Source organism: Odontomachus brunneus, unplaced genomic scaffold, assembly GCF_010583005.1.
Source record: "Odontomachus brunneus isolate Ranch 3 - 2012 unplaced genomic scaffold, Obru_v1 Obru_scaffold_002, whole genome shotgun sequence".
Lineage (NCBI taxonomy): Eukaryota > Metazoa > Arthropoda > Insecta > Hymenoptera > Formicidae > Odontomachus > Odontomachus brunneus.
The window spans coordinates 712,415-737,051 of NW_022639452.1; the positions used below are offsets into that span (position 1 = coordinate 712,415).

Here is a 24,637-nt window from a genome sequence, read left to right on the forward strand (position 1 = left end):
AAAGTCCGTTGTATATTCGACGTGTACAGTCAGACGATAATTACAAGACTCACCGCGGCAATTGCTACAAAAGAAACGGAATGTCGTCGAGCGTCTCGCATGATAGAACAATACATTAATAAAGAATTCACAGAAGAAGTAGATATTCGAGAGGGATACGATCGGTCGGATCAATATCTGTTAGCAGTTTTACACCCTCTTGGAAATATTGCACACGTTCTTTATGGCAGAAAGCAGCAAACACGCGATAAACGCGTGCGTGAAATTTCAGAGGTAAATGCAAAATCCATCTCGTGTTTTCGCGCTCTTACTTTTTTGCAGAACAATTCACTGTGTAAAAGACAAATATAGCGGTTCTAAATGGATTTTGAAAGTGTGAATCCCTTCAATGTACGAGTGAACAAGATCTCGGGCAACCTGCTGCCAATGGTCACCGATGGATCGTCGTTTCCGATACTCTGGCAGATGTACAGCATCTTGACATGGTTACTGGAGTCTATTCAAATGAGCATATTAATTCCCGGCTGCTTCATCGTGCCGAAGGAGAAGGCTCTGAAGGACGGCTTAATCGGTATCGCGATCACCCTGGAAGTAATCTTCGTAATTCTACGAATCCACACGCGTCGGGGACTGGTGCAACGACTGATTCGGAAACTGAATGAGATTCTGCGCTTGGAGGACGAGATGATGCGGAATATTACGACGGAGACCCTGAAGTCGATGGAGATCCCGCTGAAGTTCTATTGGTCGGCCGGAGTGATGTCCATAGTTCTTTGGAGCAGTGCGCCGTTTATATTGGTCTTGAAAAAAACATCCTTCTTTTACATGGATTACAGAATGCCCGTCGCCTACGGCAAAGAGCCGTTGTCGACCGGCACCTTCGTGGTAGGCAGCCTTATCGTAATGACCAGTAGTGCACTCATCTTCACGAAGAAGGTCGCCGTGGACACTTACATGATACATCTGACGCTACTAATAACGGCACAATATCGTTACATCGCGCTGAAGCTCTCGACGATATTTCGAGGTGAGACTTCGCGAGACAATCGCAACGATCCCATCGGCAAGGGAAATTATTCTAAAGTCGGTCGATTCATGGAAAAACAGATCAGAATGATATGCCAACATCATAACTCTGTTGTTCAGTAAGTACATTTGCCAAAAATAGGATGTTAGCATAAAGAAAAATTATTCTCTTACTCTCCAAAAAGTGACTAATATTAAATCATGTACGCATCATACACAAAATATTCTATTGCGATACACGCAATTATGCAAATAAATTTTTTTCATAATTAATTATGTCATGCATTGTCCATTCGATCCTCTTTCTGTAATATAATATATTGTACGAACATGTATATTCTATGCGCTGTTTCAGCGTTACCTTCATGTTAAAAGAGCTACTGTCCTTAAACTTTAGTTTGCTATATGTCAATAGCGTTATTCGATTTTGCTTTGTCGGTATTATGGTGCTAGCAGTGAGTAATAATTTCTAATATGAATTATATAAATTTCCAAGAATGTTATTGCGGCTTATCGGGCAAATTTTTTTCATTTATAATATATAAATAGATTATGTATGATTCATAAAACTTTAGATACCGTCAACGACTGTGTTGGAAGGTTCCTTGATCGTCATGTACGCAAGCGGTGGAATAGTACAGCTTTACATACTGTGCTCTTGCGTGCAACAATTATTAGACGCGGTAAACGATGAAGAATGCTCTTTATATCTTATAACGATTTGATAACTCATTGACAAAGATTGAAGACAGTTTATTAAACGATTATTAATCTCTACAATTGATCTTGTCCTCAAAACGTCACGAAAATTACGTCGACAAAACTTGTATAAATATTACAATACAAGAGAACAGGAAATATGCTAATAGACATATAATACTGTTTTGTTTGTAATATAGACCGTTGAAATAACAGACAAAGCGTTCCACGAGGAATGGTATCTACAGGAACTATCCGTAAAACGTACATTTATGTTTATGATAATGGCAAATAACTTGGAATGTAAATTCGCAACGTTTGAGAAATTCAATCTATCTTTGCCCTCGTTTATGACGGTGAGTTTTCCGCGTGTGATTTTATAACGTATAATTTTATTATAAAGTTCTGTATAACACTCGTCGAATAACATATTTTAGATCCTAAATCAATCCTATTCGATAGCTCTTTTGCTTTTAAAGACCAGCTGAAACGTGACGAGAGACATCGTTTTCTCAGTAGAACATTCTATTGTTTTTATAATTTGTACCTGAGAGAATATTAAATAAGCGCGGATAAAAGTGACAATTAGTTTTACAGAGCATCCAAAAAGGAATTTTTCAACGATCTAAAAAATAATGTAATTTGAAGTACTTTGTAGAAAAGATTAATCTATATTAAAAGTACAGATTAAACAGCGTTTCACTCATGGCGGTGAAGTTTTACGTATCCTTCTCATGTGATTGATGTACTGGTATGTATTTTTATTAATTCCTATTTTTTCACAGATGCTTTTTTTCTGTAAAGTTTTCAACAATATTTCAGATTATAAATGAAGTTTATTCAATATCAGCCCTTTTGCTCTTAAGGACTAGTTGAGAAGCAATGAGTTTGGTAACGTTTCACACATGTTCGATAAATATACATCTCATTGTTCAGAAACTAAATATGAAAATGAATATATAAATTTTTCAGAACATATTCTTCTTGTTATTCATCTTTGTAAAATTTTCCACTTCTCTTCTAGTGTAGCCTATAATAACTCGATATGTAAACGATATTAGTCAAATGTGTAGATCTTAAGACTAAGAAACAATAAAAAGTTTACTTATCTAACACGACGGGAGATATGGAATCTGCAATACACATCACACACCTTTACGTCTTAGATTACTCACGTGTTAAGTTGCTTTTTCGGATTTTACGATTGCACTATAATTACTGCTCCACGGTAATAACACACATCAAGGTAATTAGATTAAACTTTATATCCTCATTGAGGACATAGTAAATAAAATATTCATGTACTCGGATAAACTGCCGATGATTATCGGAACGATCAATTTATGAATTCTTTTAACGTTCATAAGAATAGTACACGACGTTCCCTCTGAATTATTTGCTACGTGATGAGGACAGCGATATTGTTAACGATGATTAATTTCCAATGTATTTGACTAATGGTCGCGGGTTAATGCGTCAGTAATTATAAAGTAGGATGCGCGTCTCCGTCTTGCCGCACGGTCAACGCATAATATATTAACGAAGGGCGAAAAGAAGATCCTAGACAACTAATGGGTCATCCAAAGTTCGCGAGCGACTTTTAAACAACGGCGAGAATGTCTTCTGAACGTTCTTCTGGATTAGATCGACAAGCGCGGAAATGTAAATACTAATATCAAGCTAAAAGCGACTATTTATCATGCGAAACGAGCGTGCGACAATTATAGCCAATTAATTGAACTGCCTCCCTTTACGTTGATTCGAAACTCCATCTTAATGAGACAGAAGAGGAACTTCGCTAATCGAGCAAATCGTGAACCAAAAACGATTCATAAGAAGTCAGTATGAATCAAGCCTGACCATCGGAGAGCCATGCTCAGCCCGTTTCACGAAATGTTCAGTGAGCGTATGTGAATGGATGGTGATCGTGAATGAGTGGACTGATGAATTGATTGAGATCTCAGTCGCTGCGTCCCTCTGTTTCGCTCAATTCTGCAGCAACGTTAACAGCATGGATTTCCAAGGTATGAGCGCAATGAATCTTTGGATGAACCTGATCTCAGGCAATCTTCTGCCGATGACCAACGATGTTTCGTCATTCCCGCTCTTCTGGAGATTGTATGGAGTCATCACTTGGTTGTTGCTCCTGACTTACATGTACGGTTTGATATCCGGCTTCTTCTACATACCGGTAGAGAAGATCATAAAGAACGGCATGATCAGCGTAGTGATAGTCGTAGAAGTGTCTGTGATAATCACGCGAATTTACACGCAGAAGGCGTTGGTGCGGGAGTTGATCGGAAAACTGAACGAAAACCTGCGCGTACAGGACGCAGTAATGCAGGACGTCTTGACGACGACCTTAAGGTCTATAAAAGCCCCGCTGCAGTTTTACTGGGTCGCCGGCGTGATGGCCACCTTTGTATGGAGCTGCCTACCATTGCCGTTGATTTTACAGAGAAATACCTTCTACTACGTGGATTTGCAGACGCCGTTGGTCTATTGCAAAGAACCGTACTCCACCGTGGATTTCGTGCTGATCAACATTTCAGTGCTGATCAGTAACGTATTTATTTTCATCAAGAAAGTCGCCGTGGATGTGTACATGACTCATCTCGTCCTGATGATAACGGTGCAGCATCTGTACACCTCTCGAAAGCTCGTGTCGATATTTCGAGACGGTAATCGGCAGAATAATCACTGTGACCTTCGTAAAGGTTATCGTGCGTGGGCAGATTGCACCACGATAACGAAACTCAAAGGCTTATGTCGGCATCACATCCTTGCTATAAAGTAAGCGACGTTTTCGAGAAGTTACTCGGCGTTATTATTGCGCGAAACGTTAGTTCGAAATATTTTGAACTTGGACGAGTAAAAAGAAATTAATTGTACTTTCAAATGTCTCTCGAGATCCTTAAAGATAAATGCCTGTGCAAACATAGGAAACGACTCTCTGTTTCAGCTTAACATTAATGCTGAAGAAATTGCTGTCTTTGAACTTCAGTCTGATATACGTGAACAGCGTGTTTCGATTCTGCTCCATCGCTATCTTGATATTCGCGGTGAGTAGTTTTCTTTTGGCGTCAATTACTTGACGAATGAAATCACGACTATATAAACGTGACGTTTCGCGTATTCAACGCGTGAATTATTATAAGTTATAGCAGCGAAGTGTCTTGTCGTGAAACTTTAGATACCGTCCACATCTGTCATCGAAGGATTAGCAGTCTGCACTTTCGCGTGCGGCGAAATCGTTCAATTGTACATATTGTGTTCTTGCGTCCACAAATTGTTAGACGCGGTAAGTTTCATCGAAATACATCCATACAGTTTTCAACTTTCCCAAATGCAATGAAATAATTGTCAGATTTCGTACATATGTTTCATTTTTACAAGCATCAAGATATGATAGAATTTAATCGTGCGCGAGAATACCAGACGATTAAAACTAACATTCTATTGTGTGTCGTGTTTTTTTAGAGCACGAAGATAACGGATGAAGCGTTCCACGAAGACTGGTATCGATTTGGACCGTGCGTGAAACGCACGTTCATGCTAATTATAATGGCTAGTAACGTAGGGTTTAAACTTTCAACCTTTGAAAGATTCAATCTGTCTTTGCCCTCATTTATGGCGGTGAGATCTTTTCGTTTGTCGTAGCGATTACTTGTAATCGGCAAATTGTTATTCAAGATAACCTATCGTAATTTCTTAATAATCTTTTTAACTTTCAGATTTTAAATCAGTCATATTCGATCGCTCTTCTGATTCTGAAAATGACTAGAAAATAAAGGAAGCAACGTTGCGCGTGCATGAGAAATGTATATGGCAATATGTTACATATTGTTGCGCCCGCGTTAGCGAAGATGCAACGGTTTCGATAGGTATAGAGAGACAAGGTATCCTGTATAGAGAAATCCCGGTATAGGGAGATAAGCGAAAGGGCGCGGTTGACAGCGGGGAGTAACAACAGCTGACGAGGAGTAAACAACAGCTGACTGAGTTGACAACGAGTCATAGTCGCGACGGGTTTTGACTATGTATTGATACTGATACTTGTAAAGACGTGTTTCGCTGTACATAGTACAGCTTCTCGTTCTTTTATAATTGTATGTTCATTTCCTCCGTGCACCATCGCGAGTACAAGCGCGAGCGCAACATTTTGAGGGCTCGTCCAGTATCAATACAGTCGAATCACATTCGCTCGCGACTATGACTCGCTGTCAACTCATGCAGCTGTCGTTACTCCCCTTTGTCAACCGCGCTCCTTCGCTTTTCTCCCGGGATCATCGAAACCGTTGCATTTCCGGTAACGCAAGCGCAACAATATTATCAATGTGTCACATCACAAATAAAGAAAAGTTTTCATTTCAATAAAATTCGCAAATACTATTTTAGTAAATAATACACTAAAAATTTATAGTTTGATTAAAAATTAGTAATAAAATCAAAATCCAAATATTATACGGAATATGATGATTAATAACACGATAGATGTAGATGAAAAGAATATGATACATTTTTTTCCCGTTGAATAACTGTCCCAATCTTATAATTTTTGTCTCCAACAAAAGTCATTAAACAATTATAGAAACAATCATAGAAACAATTACAATAAAACTGAATAATAATTCATATAATGGAAGTCTGAAAATGTGTTTAGTAAATCGTCAAAATAAATTACAGCATAATATGAGATTGTGTATCTCTTCAAGTCAGTAATAAAATTCATCAAGTAAACGCAAATTATTTGGGTATCAAATTCAGAAAAAAATAATAATATTCTCAGAAATCTAATGAAGACTTTTAAAAAATTGAACATTTTAGTGACAGCTGGCAACGTATAAATATATAACGTACGCGGAAGATCAATAAACTCACTCTCACTGGAGACACACGGTAAGATAACTCGCTTTGAGAATGTTGCTGCGATGTACTACAAGCATCGACTTGTTATTCGAGCCGTGAACTAGTGTCTGCAGAAGACTGAATGTTGCTGCAAAAACGCTGCTGTATTAGCAGCGTTAGATTCTATTGTTAAACTGTGGCTCTATCGAATCGCCACGAAGAACAGTGCGCCATAAGATAATAAGATAATTGCTTGATATTAATCACAAAGTTGTACTGATCTCTATCTTAATAAAACGAACGATATCATTTTGAGAAATACTCTTTTATTAGATGTACAATTATAGCAAAACAAACGGACGGTTCTCCGATCGTCCACGTACGATAGAATAGTATATTAAAGGAAGTCGCGAAGAAATAGAAAGTCGAAATTTAATTGATCAAAGTCCGCAGGACGTGGCAGAAGTGTCACTCGTATTCCTATCGATAAATGGTAACAGACACGAACGTAAAGGAAACGTGTATGTGAAATAGAGATCAATACAAATATAAAGTTTCCTACATCCCTCTACTCTTCATCCTTCGCGTGAGGAGTGGCTGTTTACTCCATGCAGCGAGTTCACGTTTTCGGAAACGGTAACTAATTAAACTTCTCCGCTTTACTTGGATTGGAAAATATTAGTTTGAAATAAAGACCATCAATCAAGATCAGTTTAACCAAAATATAACACATACAAAACAGTGAAAGATATCTTGAACACATTATGGTCATGCATTCAATGTTGGCGAGTTTATCAATTCGATCGTACAATCATCACGCGCTTTTTTTCGCAGAACAATTCAGCAGATGAGAAAGAGCGATCTCGATGGACTTTCAAAGCGTGAATCCCCTCAATGTTCGATTGAACAAAGTGTCAGGCAACCTGTTACCGATGACCGACGGGTCGTCGTTTCCTATATACTGGCAGATATACAGCATTGTGATATGGCTGCTGGAGATCACTCAAATAAGTATATTAATCCCAGGCTGCTTCCTCGTGCCGACGGAGAACGCTTTAAAGGACGGCATGATCGGCGTCGCGATCACATTTGAGGTGTTCTTCGTAGTCATGCGACTACACACGTGCAGGGGACTGATACAACGCTTAATCGAGAAGCTGAACAGTATCATGCTCTTGGATGACGAGCTGATGCGGAGTACCGTGAGAACGACACTCAAGTCGATGGATATTCCTCTCAAGTTCTGTTGGTCAGCCGGCGTAGTGTCTGTAATCTTGTGGTGCAGCCCGCCGTATGTGTTGATCTTTCAGAAGGATCGCTTCTTCTACTTAGATTACAAGATGCCGGTTGCTTTCGGCACAGAGCCGTTCTCCACCGCGGTCTTCGTGGTGGGAAGCCTCATCGTGTCGACCAGCAGCGCGTACATTTTCACGAAGAAGATCGCCGCGGACACTTATATGATACATTTGATACTACTGGTGACAGCGCAGTATCGATATATCGCGTTGAAGCTATCGTTGATAATAAAAGACGGATGCTGTCCAAGAAATAATCTCAATACTCCTGTCGGGAAAGAATGTTATCTTGAGGCGGACCGACGCACGAAAAAGCAGATCAAAGCGTTGTGTCAACATCACAACGCTATGCTTTAGTGAGTACGATTTCTAATGATCCTCGAGAAGATGAGAAAGTGTAAATCATTTTTTATTATACTTTCTTTATAGGAAAGAATTCAGTCAGCCTGAGATATTACGAATATTACAATTAAACATGAAGTAATTTACAATGCGCAAATAGACGGATTTCTTGTCAATTCGATTACGATTAGTAGCCTAATGAGAAATTTATTTCTTTGATTAAATCTTTAATGCAATGTGTGTGCTGTACGTCCTCCTGTTTCAGCGTGATGCTTATGTTGAAAGAGCTGCTATCGCTGAACTTCAGTTTAATATACGTGAACAACGTTTTCCGCTTTTGCGCTATTGCTTTCATGATATTAGTAGTGAGTAAAATCATCTCTAACGCGCATCAATTAGATGGCCCCTAGATAATTGGCTATGTGATTCTTAACGATAGATGACCTGCGCGAGCAACTTCGCATTCTATCGTGCATTATTATCGGTTATAGTATATCAGCGATATGTCTTCATGAAACTTCAGGTATCATCTACGGGTTTCGTGGAAGGCTCCGCGGTGATCTTGTACGCCTGCGGTGGAATGGTTCAACTCTACTTATTGTGTTATTGCGTACAACAACTATTAGATGCGGTAAGTTCTTCTCTTCTTGAGTGTTGATTTTATGATTATTATCGTGATAGAAAATCTCCAGCTTTGAGCCAAATTCAATTTGAACATTTGCAATCTACAGCTCGCTACGTTAATGAACATTTGCATTCCACAGTTCGCTACGTTAATGAACATACGTTAGAAATATATGTTTGTATCTAACGCAGGGTGTCGAAATAACAGATAATGCCTTTCACGAAAAGTGGTACGAACACGGGACGTTCTTAAGACGTACATTTATAATGATGATAATGGCTAATAATTTGGAGTGTAAACTGTCGCGATTTGAAAAATTTAATCTGTCTTTGTCCTCGTTTATGGCGGTGAGTTTTTATATATTGTCTTCCTTTATTTAATTAATATATTATGAATTTATTCATACTTGAAAACATTTCGTTAAATATTCGAATTTGCACATCCTAGATCCTAAACCAATCATATTCAATAGCTCTTCTGCTTCTAAGAACTACATAAATAATAAGAAGTGCGTGAAAGTGTTGCGCACATTTCTTATACGGTAAATATTACTCCTATTTTTATAACTAAAAATATATAGCAATTAATAAATGCAAAATATCTTATTTTCGTAATATTCGCAATCTTGTTTCAGTACGAACAATAGTAGGAAATATATAATTTTATAGAAATTATCAATATATTAGCGATATTAGTGCATAGAGTACCTGGAAGATTTATTGCGCGATTAAGTTGAAAAGAAATAAAACTATTTCTGACTATTTGTCACACATCAAACGTGAAATATACAATCACGTGTCCTTATATCCTGTTTTATTTTTAAGCAACAAGTAACGACAGAATACTAAGTCGAATAAAGTAAGAACATTGTTACTCTCAGTTCACAAAAACGAGTCTGCCATGAAAGAAGTTATCAACCCTTCTAATTACAAATTTGCTTATCGTTGTTCTCTTTGTCGTCAACATGCACTTATTAGACGGTATCGTACACTGGGACTGCTTCGAAATTTTCACGACAGACGACAAAATTGACTATAAGATAATCATCGCTTTGTAGCGATGTGCGGCTTCATAGCATACAGATAATTAAAAAAAGACCTATAATAACGTATATGCGCTCGGCAACGGAACGAAAAAATACGATCGTGTGTTTAACGATTGGTCTCTTTTCTCTCCCTTTCTCTTATTTCTCACACAAGCAACATTTACTTGTAAACTTATATCTTTACGATGAGACATTAAACGCATGCAGACCATTATGTATCTAAAATATACTATGTAAGATATATTATACAGGTAACAATACACAAATTCCAAGAAACCTATACACAATGATTATATCTGCCAATTTTTTCATAATTTAACAAAGGAAACTTGAATACATGTTATGTTTCCTCGTCATATTTTGCCATTGAATTCAACACGAAAGTCATTTAGAAATAATTACAATAAAACATAACAAATATTAATATAACAACTGATACAATATTATTTTGTTAAATTTAATATTTGTTATATTTTGTTATAATAAAATATTTAATACATTCTTTATAGATGATGACAATGTTCGTGACGTGTAAGTACGCTTACGTAAAGATTTTCTTTGTGCATTAACCTAAGTTTACGGTTAAGTAAAGTTTAATGACAGTACTTAACACGACTTAAAGCGTTAGGGCTGTGACGCACAGAAAAACTTAAGCAGTAAAGCAGTAAGCAAATTGATCAATCACAGTCATTGAGTTTTGGACCGTAAGAAAAATCAGCGATTGTGATTGGTCAATCTGCTTACTGCTTACGTCTTACTGCTTAAGTTTTTCTGTGTGCCACTGCCCTTAAGCGTGGTCTACAATGAGAACTTAAGACATAAAATTTAAGCTTTAAGTCCTAAGCCGTAAGAAGTTGACCAATCACAATCAATTATAAGAAAAATAATTGACTGTGACTGGTCAATTTCTTACGGCTTAGAGTTTAAAGCTTAAATTTTAAGCCTTAAGTTCTCATTGTAGACCACGCTTTACAGTCGTTTCTGTGCGGAGGCTCTAAGACTAGGAGCACATAGAAAAACTTAAGCAGTAAGACGTAAACAGTAAGCAAACTGATCAATCGCAGTTGATTATTTTTCGACCTAAAGAAAATAGTTGATTGTGAATGATCAATTTCCTTATTGCTTAAGTTTTTTTATGTACCATTAGCTTAAGCGTCTTCTACAATGGCAGTAGGAGTAGTAGTAAGAAATAAGCAGTAAGCAAATTGACCAATTCCATTCTCATGTTTCAAAAATAATCGATTGTGATTGGTCTATTTACTTACTGCTTATTTCTTACTACTACTCCTACTGCCATTGTAGAAGACGCTTTAAAGTCCCTCGTGGACTTAAGCTAGTGGTACATAGAAAAACTTAAGAATTAAGACGTAAGCAGTAAGGAAATTAACCAATTATAATCGACTATTCTCTTTATGGTCGAAAAATAATCATCTAACTTACGTCAACAAAATCAGGTGGCGTTTCACGATGTCGTCGAATTTTCCTGTTCTGCAACGTCCAGAGGAATCTTCTTCATTTTTTACAGCATAACAATCCTAAAAAAGTCCTTAGCCTCAGTCCTGTCTGTTAATAATAGTTTTTGATGGGGATAGGTTATCGGCCTATCGCACAACCCCCAATCTGGAGAACCAGTCTGCTCCCTTTCGTTCCCGGTGCTTCCATCGAGGATTGATGCTCGATCATCGCACAGGGTTAACAGTACCACCACTCGCCTAGAAGAATGCTATAAGATAATCACTATTTTGCCGAGCGAGGCTAATTAGAAAACAGCTTATAGCCATTCTTCTTTATGATGCTCAAAATAATAAAGCTATTTTCATACTGCTATGAACTGCCGCGACATTTGCACACAAAGCCCTTTATTTGCATTTTATAATAGCATCAGTAGAAATTTTCTGTCGTCCTCTACTGAAAGACACCAACAACAAATTACAAACGTTTCGTTTTGTCGATGTTCTCGACTGCTATCGACTACATACCTCCGTTTGTCGAGCGACAGCGTGTCATATATTAACTACGGAAGATGCGCGGCTATTCGAGGGTTATAATGAGTGACTATAGATGTGTAATTGATCGCGGACGACCTCTGAATAACGATACAAAAGGCTTGCGTGTTTATGCGGGGATAGAGAAGAACACACGTGAGATCGTAGAACAAGAGCGAAAACTTGCAGGATTCCAACCTCGCGGATCCGATTGAACACGTTCTTAATGAATTTACCAAATTAAATGAAATCTATCCAGGGAATACGAGTATCGGATAGGAATTATAATCGCTTGATTAATCGTAAATAATCTTCTTCACGAAGAAGCGTTGTTACGGACATGGATTTTCGAAACGTCAATCCCCTGAACGTTCGCACCAACTTGCTCTCGGGCAATTTGCTTCCTTTAGCACCGGGCGACTCACGATTTCCGATCGCGTGGAAGTTATTCGCCACCTTAATGTGGCTGGTTCAAGTAATACAGGTGACCGTGCTGATCCCCGGTCTCATCATGGTGCCGCGAGAGAAGGCTCTGATAGACGGCACGGTCACCGCTGTGCTCAGCATCGAGGTGTTCTTCAATATCGGGCGGATTTACGCGCGCAGAAAACTAGTGAGCCGACTGATCCAGCAACTGAACGACATCCTGCGCGATGCGGACGAGACTATGAAGAGCATCGTGACGACGACGTTGCAGCCTATGAAGACACCACTCAGGTTTTATTGGGTGGCGGGTGGATTGTCCGTTATCCTGTGGTGCTGCATACCATTTCCGTTGATTTTCAAGAAGGTCTCCTTCCGCTACGAGGATTACAGGATGCCGGCGGTATTCTCCAAGCAGCCGTTCTCAATCGAGATCTTCCTGATGGGCAGCATCCTCGTGCTGATCGGTAACACTTATATCTTTTTGAAAAAAGGCGGTATGGATATTTATATGATACACCTCTTGCTATTGATAACGGCGCAATATCGTTATACCGCCTCGATCCTCACTACGATATTTCGAAATGCAAATTTACGAGGTGAACTGGAACAATCTCGCCCCGAAATAGATCAGCGGGTGGATAAAGAGATAAGAGCTTTGTGCCGACATCATACTGCTGTTCTACGGTAGGTAGCCAAGAGAATTTTGTCAAAATTCAAATATCCCGAGTAAATTGGCCAAGTAAGTCAGTGCCGAATTAACTAGGATATTAGTTGCTAAATTTATCCACTTTTGATAGTGTAAATGAACGCGCCAAGAGTGTCTTGGTCTAACGTACACTTTTGTACACCTTCCACTAGTTAAACCTAAATTGTTTTAATAATTCTTTATTTTTCTCATCCTAAACGGAACTCTACTTCTTAATCTTTGTTTTGCAAAAAATACTGCCTCAGCCAAGATTCGAACCTGGACTTCACGTCTCCACTTTGTCGAGTGGAATGCTGGATTTGGCCACCGAAGCATGTTAAAGAGACTCTGTTAAGAATACTTTGTTAAAAACCTTTGTTGGTGCGCAGAAGAGTGATAGAACATACGCGTTAATGGTTTAATTAAAAAGAAAAATCTTATAAATTTATATCACGCTTCTCGTTTTGTAATCGAGTCTCAAGAAACGTTTTTTTGTTTTATATAAGAGAGAGAGAGAGAGAGAGAGAGAGGTGACAGTAGCGACTTTCGCTAATCAATTTTCTTAGAAATATTCTTTTTCGTTAGAAATTTATTCTAATGAAGTATGATTAGAGTATAGAAATTTATTCTAATGAAATTTCAAATAAAGTATGTGCTCAATCATTTCTTACTTGTACACATATTAGAGATCTGTTTCAGCTTATCGTCTTTATTGAAGCAATTGCTGTCTCTGAGCTTCAGTATGATTTATGTGAACAGCGTCTTACGGTTTTGTTTTATCGGTGTTATGTTGAGCACAGTAAGTAATATAATAAATGATAATTACTCTACAAGAATGTCATAGACAATTAATGTCTCTAACGGTATATCTAATCTTTTCTATACGAATCGTGTAAATAGTTCGTAACCGTCAAATTGTAATATATAAGAGCAATCAGTCTTTGCACACTTATTCACAGCTGCCGTCAACGACCTTCCTGGAAGGTTTCCCGATCTTCATGTATATGTGCGGCTCGATAGTCCAATTCTACATATTGTGCTCTTGCGTGCAACAATTGCAGGACGCGGTAAGCTTCCCTTTCTCAAACAAAATTATCCTCATCGTTCATCGTTGTTCTAATTTTCAATTTTAATTTGATATTTCTCGACATAGTGCAATATGATATTATCACATCATTATAACATATTATTATTATTTTATGTGTTTGATTTAGAGTAAAGATATGACAGACAAAGCGTTCCATGAAAACTGGTACCGTTTTGGAACGTCCGTAAAACGTACATTTATGTTGATGATGTTGGGTACTAATTTAGGATGCAGAATTTCGACGAACGATAAGTTCAATCTGTCATTGACTTCATTCATGTCGGTAAGAATTTATTTCATGTGTATCAAAACTTTACGTCTTTCTCGATAAGTGTTCCGGCGGTCTTCCAGATTTTAAATCAGTCCTACTCGATTGCCCTTGTGCTCTTATGAGCAAAAGGAGTAGCAAAGGTGTATGAATGTCTCATAGATTTTTAAGATATCAACTTTTTTAAGTGAGATCTTAGTATCGTGAATTAAGAGTGACGGTAAGTTTACAAGTGGACAATGATATAATTTAAGTAAGTGATGTTATTTAGAAATGCAAATGTTAATGTGATTTTGAATTGCTAAAATATAGCACCGAAAAACAATTATTGAAATAATAAATTAAATATAAAAATTATATTTTTTATTACGTTGTGCGTAACATTCTTATAATTTTTCACTATTTCTTCCAAAAACTCTTATTAAAATATAATTAACACATTCTCCGGGCAATAAAACCGACAACCAACCTCAAGGTTCATCTTGCGATACACGAGGTCACTGCCGATAGTTCATCTGTTACTAATAAAAGCAGTTCTGAAACTCCTTGTAGCAGCACATTGTGGATTAAATTAAATCAACCTATGACTCATACGAACGAAGTGAGACAGCGCGTAGTTCCACGGGCTTTTTGAATTTCGTTGCTCTGCAACGTCGAGCGCGACACTATAAGATAATTGCCGAGCTTTGATGAGTGAGAATGATTACAGAGAAGTCTGCAACTTCATTTTCCTACGATAAACAAAATAACAAAGATACGTCCGTTTCTCTATAAATTGTCATTTCCATCGCTGCAACATTTACTTGCAAAGTCTTTCATTTGCATCTTATAATAAGACAAGTAGAAATTTCCTATTATCCTATCATATCGGGAGCATTGTAGATATCCTTATCTTATTGTCAATATTCTTGGTCGCTATCAAATCGAGCGAACTGCCTCCGCTCGTCATACGCACATCATATATTAACGACAGGCAGGCAAAAGTGTAGCAACTCGCGGGGGAATAATGAATAGCCGTAGGTCGACAGCTGACTGCGGACGACCTTCGGATCACGATTGAAAAGGTATGCTTGTTCGTGCGTGTGTGGATAAACGTGTATGACAATGGGGTACTAGAACAAGGGCGAGAAAATACAGGTTTGCCGCATTATCCTCACGTGTTTGGTATTCAATGCTTTTTAACAGTGAGATCAAATCGAGCGAAGTCTATCTAGAAACACGTCCGATCTTAATCTACCAACTGGTCGAAATCAACCTCTTCGCAAGGAATCGGAATTGCAAAAATATGGACTTTCGAAATTTGAATCCCTTGAACGTTCATGCCAACTATCTCTCAGGCAATCTGCTACCATTGAAATCGGGCGACTCGCGACTTTCGATCGGATGGAAACTGTACGGCGTCCTGATGTGGCTGATTCAAGTGATGCAAATAAGCGTGCTGATCCCTGGTATAGTTATGGTGCCGTGGAAAAAGACTCTAATGGACGGTACGACCACTGCTGTGGTCATCATCGAGGCGTTCTTCATGGTTGGGCGAATCTACACCCACAGGGAACTGGCGAATCGACTGATCCGAAAATTGAACGACCTCTTGCGCGTCGAGGACGAGGCCATGAGGAGCGTCGTGACGACGACCTTGAAGCCCATGGAGATTCCGCTCAAGTTTTATTGGATGGCGGGTGGTCTGTCCGTCCTTCTGTGGTGTTGCATACCGTTTCTGCTGCTCCTGAAGAAAGTGTCCTTCCGTTACGAGGATTATAGGATACCGGCGACCTTCTCTAAGCAGCCATTTTCGACCGAGGTCTTCCTGCTGGGCAGCATCTTCTTGCTGATTAGTAATATGTATATTTTCCTGAAGAAGGGCGGAGTCGATATTTACATGATACATATGGTGATGATGATAACGGCACAATATCGTTATATCGCCAAGAAGCTAGCCGCGATATTTCGAGATGCAAATCTGCGAAATGAACTGGAAGAATGGCTCCCCGAAGTAAATCGATGGGCCGAAAAAGAGATAAGAGCGTTGTGTCGACATCATGTTGCTGTGTTACGGTAGGTAGACTGGCAAATTTTGCTTATACCTTCGTCGGTGTGCGGAAGAACATGCGTGTCGATTCAATTGAAACAGTCATTCTCTTCCTGTTTTCTCGTTTTAAGATTAGAAAAATCCCAATTTCTATCACAATTTCGGATATCTTTGTAAAATAATACCTCCTATTTTCTTTTCTATTTAAAATTTACTCGATAAAACTTCAAGTTGAATAGAAGTTTAGCGATAAAATGTGCTCCATCATGTCGTACCTGTACATATTGGAGCTGTGTTTCAGTATATCTTCTATACTAAAGAAATTGCTGTCTTTGAGCTTCAGTATGATTTATGTGAACAGCGTCTTACGATTTTGTTTTATCGGTGTTATGTTCAGCGCAGTGAGTAATACTATATTAATTACTCGAAAAGTATATTATGAAGGCATTTGTTATCATACTTTAAATATATCTACCATTAAATACACGCGGATTATATAAATGTTTGTTCGTGGCACATTATAATACGTACGAGCAATAAGTCTTTACATACGTATCCGCAGGCACTAACGACAACTTTTTTAGACGGTTTTCCAATCGCCATGTTTATATGTGGCTCCATAGTACAGTTCTACATCCTGTGCTCCAGTGTGCAACAGTTACAAGACGCGGTAAGTTTTTCCCTTTCTCAAACAAATTGCTTCAGCAACAAACGAATTTTAAGTTTATAAACATATACCGTTAGAATAACAATTTTTAAATAAGCATGTAATACGCATGTATAAGCGTGTAATACGCATTATACGCTTCTTGTACGTACATTTAGAGTAAAAACATAACGGACGAAGCATTCCACGAACAATGGTATCGATTTGGACCGTCCGTAAAGCGTACTTTTATGTTAATGATACAAGGTTGCAATATAGAGTGCAAAATATCGACCAACGATAAATTCAATCTGTCTTTACCATCGTTTATGGCGGTAAATACTCATTTTACGCGTGTCCATACTTGAATTTATTCTTTTTAGCTGAACTGTCTGAACTAGCACAATAAGTTAGAACGAGATAAATATATTTTGTTTCACTCTAACTTATTGCACCAATCTGCACCAGTTCAGGCAGTTCAGCTAAAAGGAACAGACCTTTTAATTCGTACGTAGTTCTCAACAAATTTTTCGGCGGTCTTTCAGATCTTAAATCAATCGTACTCAATCGCAATTCTGCTCCTATGAATGAATAACAATTTAGTTTTAGTAGGCAGTTTTGCATATTTACAAATACAAAGTTATTGATGTGATTCGGACGCCCCACCAAGATATAATTGTAAAATTAGATATAATATTGAATAAAGATTGTCGATTGTTCAATTAATTATAACGACTACGTTGTTGCTATTATATATATCACATACCTTTTATTCCCACTTATAATTAATCCAAGGACCATTTATTGATAGTTAAAATGAAACTAATATACTTCGTCGATAAAGATAATGACTAATCTTAAGGATCAGCTTGCGGTGTACGCTGATGTAGCCATTGATACACTCGCGAAGTGTACAAGATTTGAAAAATTTCGTAGAAGCACATCGTAGACTGAACTAGATCAACTCATTGACACTAGACTGACTCGTATCAACACAGCATGAAGTTTCATCGTATTCTCCGTGAATTTCGTTGCTATGCAACGTCCAGCCACGCGCTATAAGATAATTGCCACCTCGACGGGCGAAAATGATTAGAAGGAAGTTTATAATCGCTCGATCCTACGATAAACACAATGACAAAGACAATTCCGTCCCTCTATAAATTTTCACTTCCTGTGCGATTTGTCTATGAAGTATTTCATTTGCAATTTATAAGGCAAGTAGAAACCGTCTGTCCCCATGTAGCGACAACGAGAAATTACAGACATCCTATATCATTCGATATTTTGAACAAAGGCGCAGAAATAGCGAAGAAAATAACGATTCGTAGTACGATAGTTCCCTGCGAACTATACCTAAATTGCATAGAAGAATTGAATTGAATAGAAAAAGCCCACATCTTTATATAGCTGGAGTGGGGTAACGATAAAATTGTAGAGCGAGAATGCACAAGATACTCATACTATCTTCGCATCTATGAGTTAACACTGTCCAGAAAACGCGAGTGTCCGAGGAGAATCTTAATCTAACGATTAATAAAAAAAAGCCTGCACTAAAAAGAGAGTATTGTTGCGAATATGGACTTCCGAAATGTGAACTCACTGAATGTCCGCATGAATTACATAACGGGAAACCTGTTACCCTTAACGCCGAGCGTCTCGCGATATTCGATCGCATGGAGATTGTACGCCAGCTTGATGTGGCTCATTCAAATAGCACAATTAAGCATACTAATCCCAGGTTTTTTCTTGGTGTCGCGGGAAAAGGCTGTTGGAGAGGGGACGCTCATATTTGTGCTTACTATTGAAGTATTCTTCATAGCTGGACAAATTCAAACACGCAGGAAACTGGTGAATCGGTTTATCCAGGAATTGAACGACATTCTGCGAATCGAGGACGAGATCATGAAGGAAATTGTGGCGACAACCATCAAGCCCATGAATATTCCACTTAGATATTACAGTGTGGTGGGTTCATTTTGTGTCTTTGTGTGGTTTTTATTACCGTTTTTGATCATCTTTGAGAAAAGAAACTTCTTCTACGAGGATTTCAAGATGCCGGCAGCCTTTTCTAACCAGCCGTTCTCGACTCAAACCTTCGTTCTGGGTAGCAGTCTGATACTGATCGGTAACATCCACATTTTTCTGAAAAAATGTGGCTTGTACGTTTACATAATACACATTATGTTAATGATTACGGCGCAATATCGCTATATTGCCAAGAATCTTGCCACGATATTTCGAAACGCAGATAAGCGACATGAACTTGGAGAAGCTTATAAAACAGAGCAGTGGACGGAGAATGCATTAAAAACGTTATGCAGACGTCACACTATTGTAACACGGTAATTATTATATTTATTTCATTTCTTATTTATTTTAAAGATAATTAAACATAAAGTTTCCTATATTTATGTCGGATAATTGTTAATGAGTTAAAAGAAAGTGCGCATACTTCGTCGATTATTTTAAAAACTTATTTCTTAATTCTAAAGCACAACACTTCTTTCGAGCAGTTCTCTGAGTTGAAGCTGAAGAAAGAATCAGTGTTTTATGTTATATGTCTTTGCGGCATAAATTGATTTCTTTTTCATCTTCAGAGAGTGAAATACTATGTTGAGGTTTCTGTGTACTCGCTACAAAACTCTGAATTGATAATGTCAGAAGCGAGAAAACGCACGTCCAAAATTCTTGAGTGCCGTTTCGAAATAAAAAGATATTTGTATGGAAGACTTTTAATCGCTTAAGCATATTTGTAAAATGATGCGAAATCTATTCTTTTCCTTAATAGTCAAATAAGTAACTCTAAAATGTAATCTTTATCTCTAACCTACTTTTGCTCATGATTTCACTACGTTTATTTTACGGCTATTCATTGACTATCAAGAGAATGGGTTCGGAAAATTTCACAAGTATGCTCAAGCGATTTGAGATGCTTTTTTGTACAGATCTTTTTGTTTGGAAATAGCGCACAAGAATTTTCAGCGTGTCACTTCTCGCTTCTAATATCAGAATCCAATATGGATGCCAGGAATCTTAAATAAATTGTAATGAAAAGTTCTCCATCATATCTTACGTACATATATTGGATTTCTGTTGTAGTTTATCGATTATACTAAGGGGAATACTATCTTCAAGTCTCAATATGCTTTATATAAACAGCGTTTTACGCTTTTGTTTCACAGCTGTTTTATTTACTACAGTGAGTAATACTAATTATTCAACAAGTGCGTGATAAACAATTATTACTAATAAAAAACATATTAACTACTGTGCACACGGTTACCAGAAATTTTTTTTTAATTATGACGCGTTCAAGCAAGTGAATCTTTATCACAGGTACTCTCAGCTTCTTTCATTGAAGTTCTCTTAGTTACCGTATATTCATCCGGCTCCATAATAGAGTTTTACATGCTGTGCTCTTGCGTGCAACAATTACAGGATGCGGTAAACTTTTGTCTTGTTTCACTTCCTTAAAGAGGAATAATTTCATCAAACGTGATCGTTTTAGTCTTGAAATTTATTTTGACAGAAAAATTATTGTTAAATAACTATTAACATATTATGTTAATTTTATATTTAGAGTACAGAGATTACGGACGAAGCTTTTCACGAAAAATGGTATCGATTTGGACCTTCTATAAGACGCACATTTATGTTGATGATATTAGCTAATAAGTTAGGATGCAAACTTTCAACGTGCGAGAAGTTCAGTCTGTCCTTATCTTCATTTATGACGGTAGGAATTTATATTACGTATATTAATATTTAAAATTTGTGTCTAGAAAAACTTATCGATGAATTTCAGATCTTAAATCAATCATACTCCATTGCTCTTGTGTTGTTGTGATCAAAAGGAGCAACGACAATAATTCACATCTCATACATTATTTGTATTACTTGCGCAAATAAAATGTTAGTTTTGCAAGTAAAAAATTAGCAGTAAGTATAAAAAGTAGATATCAATGTAATTTAACTTATATTGATAACTATTAGTATTGAAAAGTATGCAAATATTGTTGGTATGTGATTTGGAATATAAAAATATAGCATTGAAAAATATTAAATCAAATTACTAGTTTCTGTTAACTAAATTATAATTTTTGTTCGTAATTTCTTTATATATTTTTCGTCAAAATTTAAAATAAAATTAGCACACATCCTATTAAAGATGACATATCACCTCAAGAAACCTGCGTTGTACTAAGAGATGACCGATACTACATTTTTTCTTTATAATGACTTAATGTTTTGCTGTTATACTACATATACTTTTAATTTTTACTAATTATATTTAATTCTTACTAATAATTAATCCAAAGATCGTTTAACGACGGCTAAAATAAAATTAATATATCTCATCAATAAAAATAATGACTAACTTTAAGAGATATTAAATTAATTACAACGATTAAATTTTTGCAATTATACTACATACTTCTTATTTCCACTTATAATTAATCCCTTCAAGAACCACGCACTGATAGTTAAAATAAAAATAATATATAACTTTAAGAGATATTAAATTAACTATAACGATTAAATTTTTGCAATTACACTACATACTTCTTATTTCCACTTATAATTAATCCCCTCAAGAACCACGCATCTATAGTTAAAATAAAAATAATATATTTCGTCAATAAAAGTAATGACTAACCTTAAGGATCGACTTGCGTTGCACATTGATATAGATATTGATACAGAAGCTGGCTTCGAAATATCTAGTAGGGAAGCACATCGTACACTAAAGTAGAACAACTTAGTATCAACACAGACAGTGTGACATTTTACGGTATCTTAGAATTTTCCTACTCTGCAGCATTTGGCGAGACGTTATAAGATAATTGTCGCTTTGACAAGCGAGGGGATTAGAAGTCGCTTCGTCTTTACGATAAACAAACTGATGAAAGCTAAGTCCGCTTTAAATTGTCATCTCCACTGTCGTGGCATTTTTATGCGATCCTGCATTTGCATCTTATAACAAAACAAATAGAAATTATCTGTCGTCGTGTGTACCGAGATATTAAATAAATTGCAGACATCACTTTCCTTCGACATTCTTAACTGCTATCAAATGGAGCAAAACACGTTTGATCGTCGATTTAACTATAACATTAACTACAGACTAGCAGAAGAGCAACAATTCAAGGGAAATAATAATTAGCCCGACCATTCGCTTGTACTTCTCAAATCGCGATAGAAATATCCGTACTTTAGTGCGAGTGCAGGGGAACGACTATAGGATCGTAAAACTAGCGCGGGAACAAAATTCTTACACTATCTTCGTACGTCTGAATGAATTCAGCTTAAAAAAAACAAGTTTCCCAGGAGAATTTTAATCTCCCGCTTAATCATAGGAAATCTGCATCGAGAAATATTGTCGCGAACATGAACTTCCGAAATGTAAATCCCCTAAACGTTTACTCGAATTACATATCGGGCAACCTGCTACCATTAGCGCCGCACAGCTCGCGATTTTCGATTACGTGGAAGTCGTACGGCGGCTTCATGTGGTTACTTCAAGGAGTCCAATTATGCGTGCTAATCCCAGGTCTTATCATGGTGTCGTGGGAGAAGGCTATTATAGACGGTACTATCACCGCTATCCTTACCATCGAAGTGTTCTTCATAGTTGGACAGATCCAGACACACAAAAAACTGGTAGATCGGCTTATTCGGAAACTGAACGACATTCTACAAATCGAGGACGAGATCATGAAGGACGTCGTAATGACGACTATCAAGCCTATGGATGGTCCGCTCAGATTTTACTTGGTATCTGGTGCGTTGTCCGTTTTCGTGTGGTTCTCATTACCGTTGCTAATGGTCTTCGAGAGGGAGACCTTCTTTTACGAGGATTTTAGATTGCCAGCAGTCTTTTCTCAGCAGCCATTCTCGTCCCGAACCTTTGTGCTAGGTAGCATTTTGGTGCTGTTTGGCAATGTTCAGATCTTTCTGAAGAAATGTGGCTTGGACATTTACATGATACATCTCGTGCTAATGCTAACAGCACAATATCGCTATACCGCCAGGAGGCTTGCCTTGATATTTCAAGATGCAGATAAACGATGTAAATTCGGAGAAGTTAGTTGTGAAGCAGATCAATGGATGGACAATGCGATAAAAGCGTTATGCCGGCATCACACTACTGTCATACGGTAATTATTATATTTATTCTATTTTTTATAGATGTTCCCCACACCAACCGCCGAATATTGAAATGGCAAGTGAGTAGAATCGAGATAAAAGTTCTTTGTCATTTTTTAATACGAGTTAACGAATTAATAATTAATTAAGTTTAATATTTAGCAATGGTCGGAACGTAGTAGGGAATAGCTCAGAATATCATTAATTAGAATATCGAATAAATTAAAAAAGATAGAAATTCACTTTTTTTCGGATACCAACTATGTTTCATTATTTATGCTTCGCACATCATGGTAAATTAAGAGAAAATTATATTATTAGCTATTAAAAAAAAATAGTTCATAATTCCTGAGCATTGTTCCTCATTTTACAAACTACACTTTCGTCTCAGTTAAGACTCTGAAAAAAAATTAAATTTCTGATATATTACAAATCTCTTATTAATTTAATTTTCTTCTTATTGGAAATTTTCTTTGTGAAAATCCAAATAAAGCGTAATGAAAAATGCTCTATTATAATATATTTTATATGCGCATATTAAACCTTTGTTGCAGTTTATCGGTTATACTGAGGAAATTGCTCTCTTCGAGTCTCAGTATGATTTATGTGAACAGCGTTTTACGCTTTAGTTTTACCGCTATTCTATTTAATACAGTGAGTGGCATTTATTATTCTGGCCTAGTGTAATGTAGAAAATGATTACTTAACAAAATGCATATCTATTCTCATAAATTTGGGTCGTACATACATTAATTTATACCGATTATAAATTGTTTGTGCAATAGACATTTGCTGCAGGTACTATCAGCCACTCCACTGGAAGGTTTGCTGGTCAGTATGTATTCGTGCGGCTCAGTAATGGAATTCTACATGTTATGCTCTTGCGTGCAACAATTGCAGGACGCGGTAAATTTTAACATTGTCTTCCATCCTTAAAGAAGATTATCTCTTATCACTTAAGTTAAGTTTCGTTGTTCACTTCAGTTTCAAACTAGTTTCCCGATATACCAGAATGAGTATAATCATTGACAAGTAACTGTAATACATTTTATTACATCTCTACGTCCGACTTAGAGTACAAACATTACTGATGAAGCCTTCCACGAAAAATGGTATCAATTTGGGCCGTCTGTAAAACGTACATTCATGTTGATGGTACTCGGTAATACTTTAGGATGCAAACTTTCGACGTGCGATAAATTCAATCTGTCTTTACCCTCATTTATGGCGGTAAGAGTTTATTTTATCTATATCAATACTTGAGATTTGTCTCAACAAGTATCTTGACTTCCAGATCTTGAATCAATCGTACTCCATCGCCCTTGTGCTCTTATAAACGGAAGAAGCAATATGAACATATCGTAGTTTTCTTAGATACAAACTTTCTCAAGTATAATGTTGGTTTCGCAAATAAAAAATGTCCGAAAGCTCAGAAGTAGGTAGCAATCTAAATAGTTATCCATTATACAGGGTATAACTCT

The 24,637-nt window shown here is 37.1% G+C and overlaps 7 protein-coding genes across 7 annotated transcripts; all 7 read left to right on the forward strand.

Annotated features, from left to right (window-relative positions):
• Positions 1-249: 249 nt before the first annotated feature.
• LOC116842258 lies at positions 250-2,329 on the forward strand. Its single transcript, XM_032811192.1, has 5 exons — positions 250-1,145; positions 1,382-1,481; positions 1,602-1,709; positions 1,926-2,081; positions 2,163-2,329. Exons 1-5 carry the CDS (start codon positions 361-363, stop codon positions 2,211-2,213), a joined length of 1,200 nt encoding a protein of 399 aa, XP_032667083.1. The 5' UTR covers positions 250-360; the 3' UTR covers positions 2,214-2,329.
• Positions 2,330-3,736: 1,407 nt separating this feature from the next.
• Positions 3,737-5,516, forward strand: LOC116842730. Its single transcript, XM_032812358.1, has 5 exons — positions 3,737-4,518; positions 4,688-4,787; positions 4,919-5,026; positions 5,206-5,361; positions 5,460-5,516. Exons 1-5 carry the CDS (start codon positions 3,737-3,739, stop codon positions 5,514-5,516), a joined length of 1,203 nt encoding a protein of 400 aa, XP_032668249.1.
• Positions 5,517-7,069: 1,553 nt separating this feature from the next.
• Positions 7,070-9,484, forward strand: LOC116842481. Its single transcript, XM_032811759.1, has 7 exons — positions 7,070-7,209; positions 7,408-8,224; positions 8,476-8,575; positions 8,734-8,841; positions 9,027-9,182; positions 9,283-9,376; positions 9,470-9,484. Exons 2-6 carry the CDS (start codon positions 7,440-7,442, stop codon positions 9,331-9,333), a joined length of 1,200 nt encoding a protein of 399 aa, XP_032667650.1. The 5' UTR covers positions 7,070-7,209; positions 7,408-7,439; the 3' UTR covers positions 9,334-9,376; positions 9,470-9,484.
• A 2,625-nt stretch (positions 9,485-12,109) lies between these two features.
• On the forward strand, positions 12,110-14,456 carry LOC116842680 (odorant receptor 49a-like). Its single transcript, XM_032812237.1, has 5 exons — positions 12,110-12,975; positions 13,676-13,775; positions 13,936-14,043; positions 14,191-14,346; positions 14,415-14,456. The coding sequence occupies exons 1-5, from the start codon at positions 12,206-12,208 to the stop codon at positions 14,454-14,456; spliced, it is 1,176 nt and encodes a 391-aa protein (XP_032668128.1). The 5' UTR covers positions 12,110-12,205.
• Positions 14,457-15,616: 1,160 nt separating this feature from the next.
• LOC116842555 (odorant receptor 67a-like) lies at positions 15,617-17,593 on the forward strand. Its single transcript, XM_032811937.1, has 5 exons — positions 15,617-16,386; positions 16,662-16,761; positions 16,923-17,030; positions 17,186-17,341; positions 17,552-17,593. Exons 1-5 carry the CDS (start codon positions 15,617-15,619, stop codon positions 17,591-17,593), a joined length of 1,176 nt encoding a protein of 391 aa, XP_032667828.1.
• An 894-nt stretch (positions 17,594-18,487) lies between these two features.
• Positions 18,488-20,965, forward strand: LOC116842245. Its single transcript, XM_032811168.1, has 5 exons — positions 18,488-19,351; positions 20,109-20,208; positions 20,346-20,453; positions 20,590-20,745; positions 20,815-20,965. Exons 1-5 carry the CDS (start codon positions 18,585-18,587, stop codon positions 20,854-20,856), a joined length of 1,173 nt encoding a protein of 390 aa, XP_032667059.1. The 5' UTR covers positions 18,488-18,584; the 3' UTR covers positions 20,857-20,965.
• Positions 20,966-22,280: 1,315 nt separating this feature from the next.
• LOC116842138 (odorant receptor 67a-like) lies at positions 22,281-24,597 on the forward strand. The gene is made up of 5 exons (XM_032810904.1): positions 22,281-23,167; positions 23,711-23,810; positions 23,955-24,062; positions 24,231-24,386; positions 24,451-24,597. The coding sequence occupies exons 1-5, from the start codon at positions 22,398-22,400 to the stop codon at positions 24,490-24,492; spliced, it is 1,176 nt and encodes a 391-aa protein (XP_032666795.1). The 5' UTR covers positions 22,281-22,397; the 3' UTR covers positions 24,493-24,597.
• The last annotated feature ends 40 nt before the right edge of the window (positions 24,598-24,637 follow it).

Bases quoted from the DNA above. Each gene is read 5' to 3' on its own strand.
- LOC116842680 (XM_032812237.1), top strand. From the start codon at position 12,206: ATGGATTTTCGAAACGTCAATCCCCTGAACGTTCGCACCAACTTGCTC. The intron at 13,776-13,935 runs GTAAGTAATATA...ACTTATTCACAG, and splicing joins TCGGTGTTATGTTGAGCACA to CTGCCGTCAACGACCTTCCT. The intron at 14,044-14,190 runs GTAAGCTTCCCT...TGTTTGATTTAG, and splicing joins TGCAACAATTGCAGGACGCG to AGTAAAGATATGACAGACAA.
- LOC116842555 (XM_032811937.1), top strand. From the start codon at position 15,617: ATGGACTTTCGAAATTTGAATCCCTTGAACGTTCATGCCAACTATCTC. The intron at 17,031-17,185 runs GTAAGTTTTTCC...ACGTACATTTAG, and splicing joins TGCAACAGTTACAAGACGCG to AGTAAAAACATAACGGACGA. The intron at 17,342-17,551 runs GTAAATACTCAT...GCGGTCTTTCAG, and splicing joins CTTTACCATCGTTTATGGCG to ATCTTAAATCAATCGTACTC.
- LOC116842245 (XM_032811168.1), top strand. From the start codon at position 18,585: ATGGACTTCCGAAATGTGAACTCACTGAATGTCCGCATGAATTACATA. The intron at 19,352-20,108 runs GTAATTATTATA...TTTCTGTTGTAG, and splicing joins CGTCACACTATTGTAACACG to TTTATCGATTATACTAAGGG. The intron at 20,209-20,345 runs GTGAGTAATACT...TCTTTATCACAG, and splicing joins CAGCTGTTTTATTTACTACA to GTACTCTCAGCTTCTTTCAT.
- LOC116842481 (XM_032811759.1), top strand. From the start codon at position 7,440: ATGGACTTTCAAAGCGTGAATCCCCTCAATGTTCGATTGAACAAAGTG. The intron at 8,225-8,475 runs GTGAGTACGATT...CTCCTGTTTCAG, and splicing joins CATCACAACGCTATGCTTTA to CGTGATGCTTATGTTGAAAG. The intron at 8,576-8,733 runs GTGAGTAAAATC...ATGAAACTTCAG, and splicing joins TTGCTTTCATGATATTAGTA to GTATCATCTACGGGTTTCGT.
- LOC116842730 (XM_032812358.1), top strand. From the start codon at position 3,737: ATGGATTTCCAAGGTATGAGCGCAATGAATCTTTGGATGAACCTGATC. The intron at 4,519-4,687 runs GTAAGCGACGTT...TCTCTGTTTCAG, and splicing joins CATCACATCCTTGCTATAAA to CTTAACATTAATGCTGAAGA. The intron at 5,362-5,459 runs GTGAGATCTTTT...TTTAACTTTCAG, and splicing joins CTTTGCCCTCATTTATGGCG to ATTTTAAATCAGTCATATTC.
- LOC116842258 (XM_032811192.1), top strand. From the start codon at position 361: ATGGATTTTGAAAGTGTGAATCCCTTCAATGTACGAGTGAACAAGATC. The intron at 1,146-1,381 runs GTAAGTACATTT...GCGCTGTTTCAG, and splicing joins CATCATAACTCTGTTGTTCA to CGTTACCTTCATGTTAAAAG. The intron at 1,710-1,925 runs GTAAACGATGAA...TTTGTAATATAG, and splicing joins TGCAACAATTATTAGACGCG to ACCGTTGAAATAACAGACAA.
- LOC116842138 (XM_032810904.1), top strand. From the start codon at position 22,398: ATGAACTTCCGAAATGTAAATCCCCTAAACGTTTACTCGAATTACATA. The intron at 23,168-23,710 runs GTAATTATTATA...CCTTTGTTGCAG, and splicing joins CATCACACTACTGTCATACG to TTTATCGGTTATACTGAGGA. The intron at 24,387-24,450 runs GTAAGAGTTTAT...CTTGACTTCCAG, and splicing joins CTTTACCCTCATTTATGGCG to ATCTTGAATCAATCGTACTC.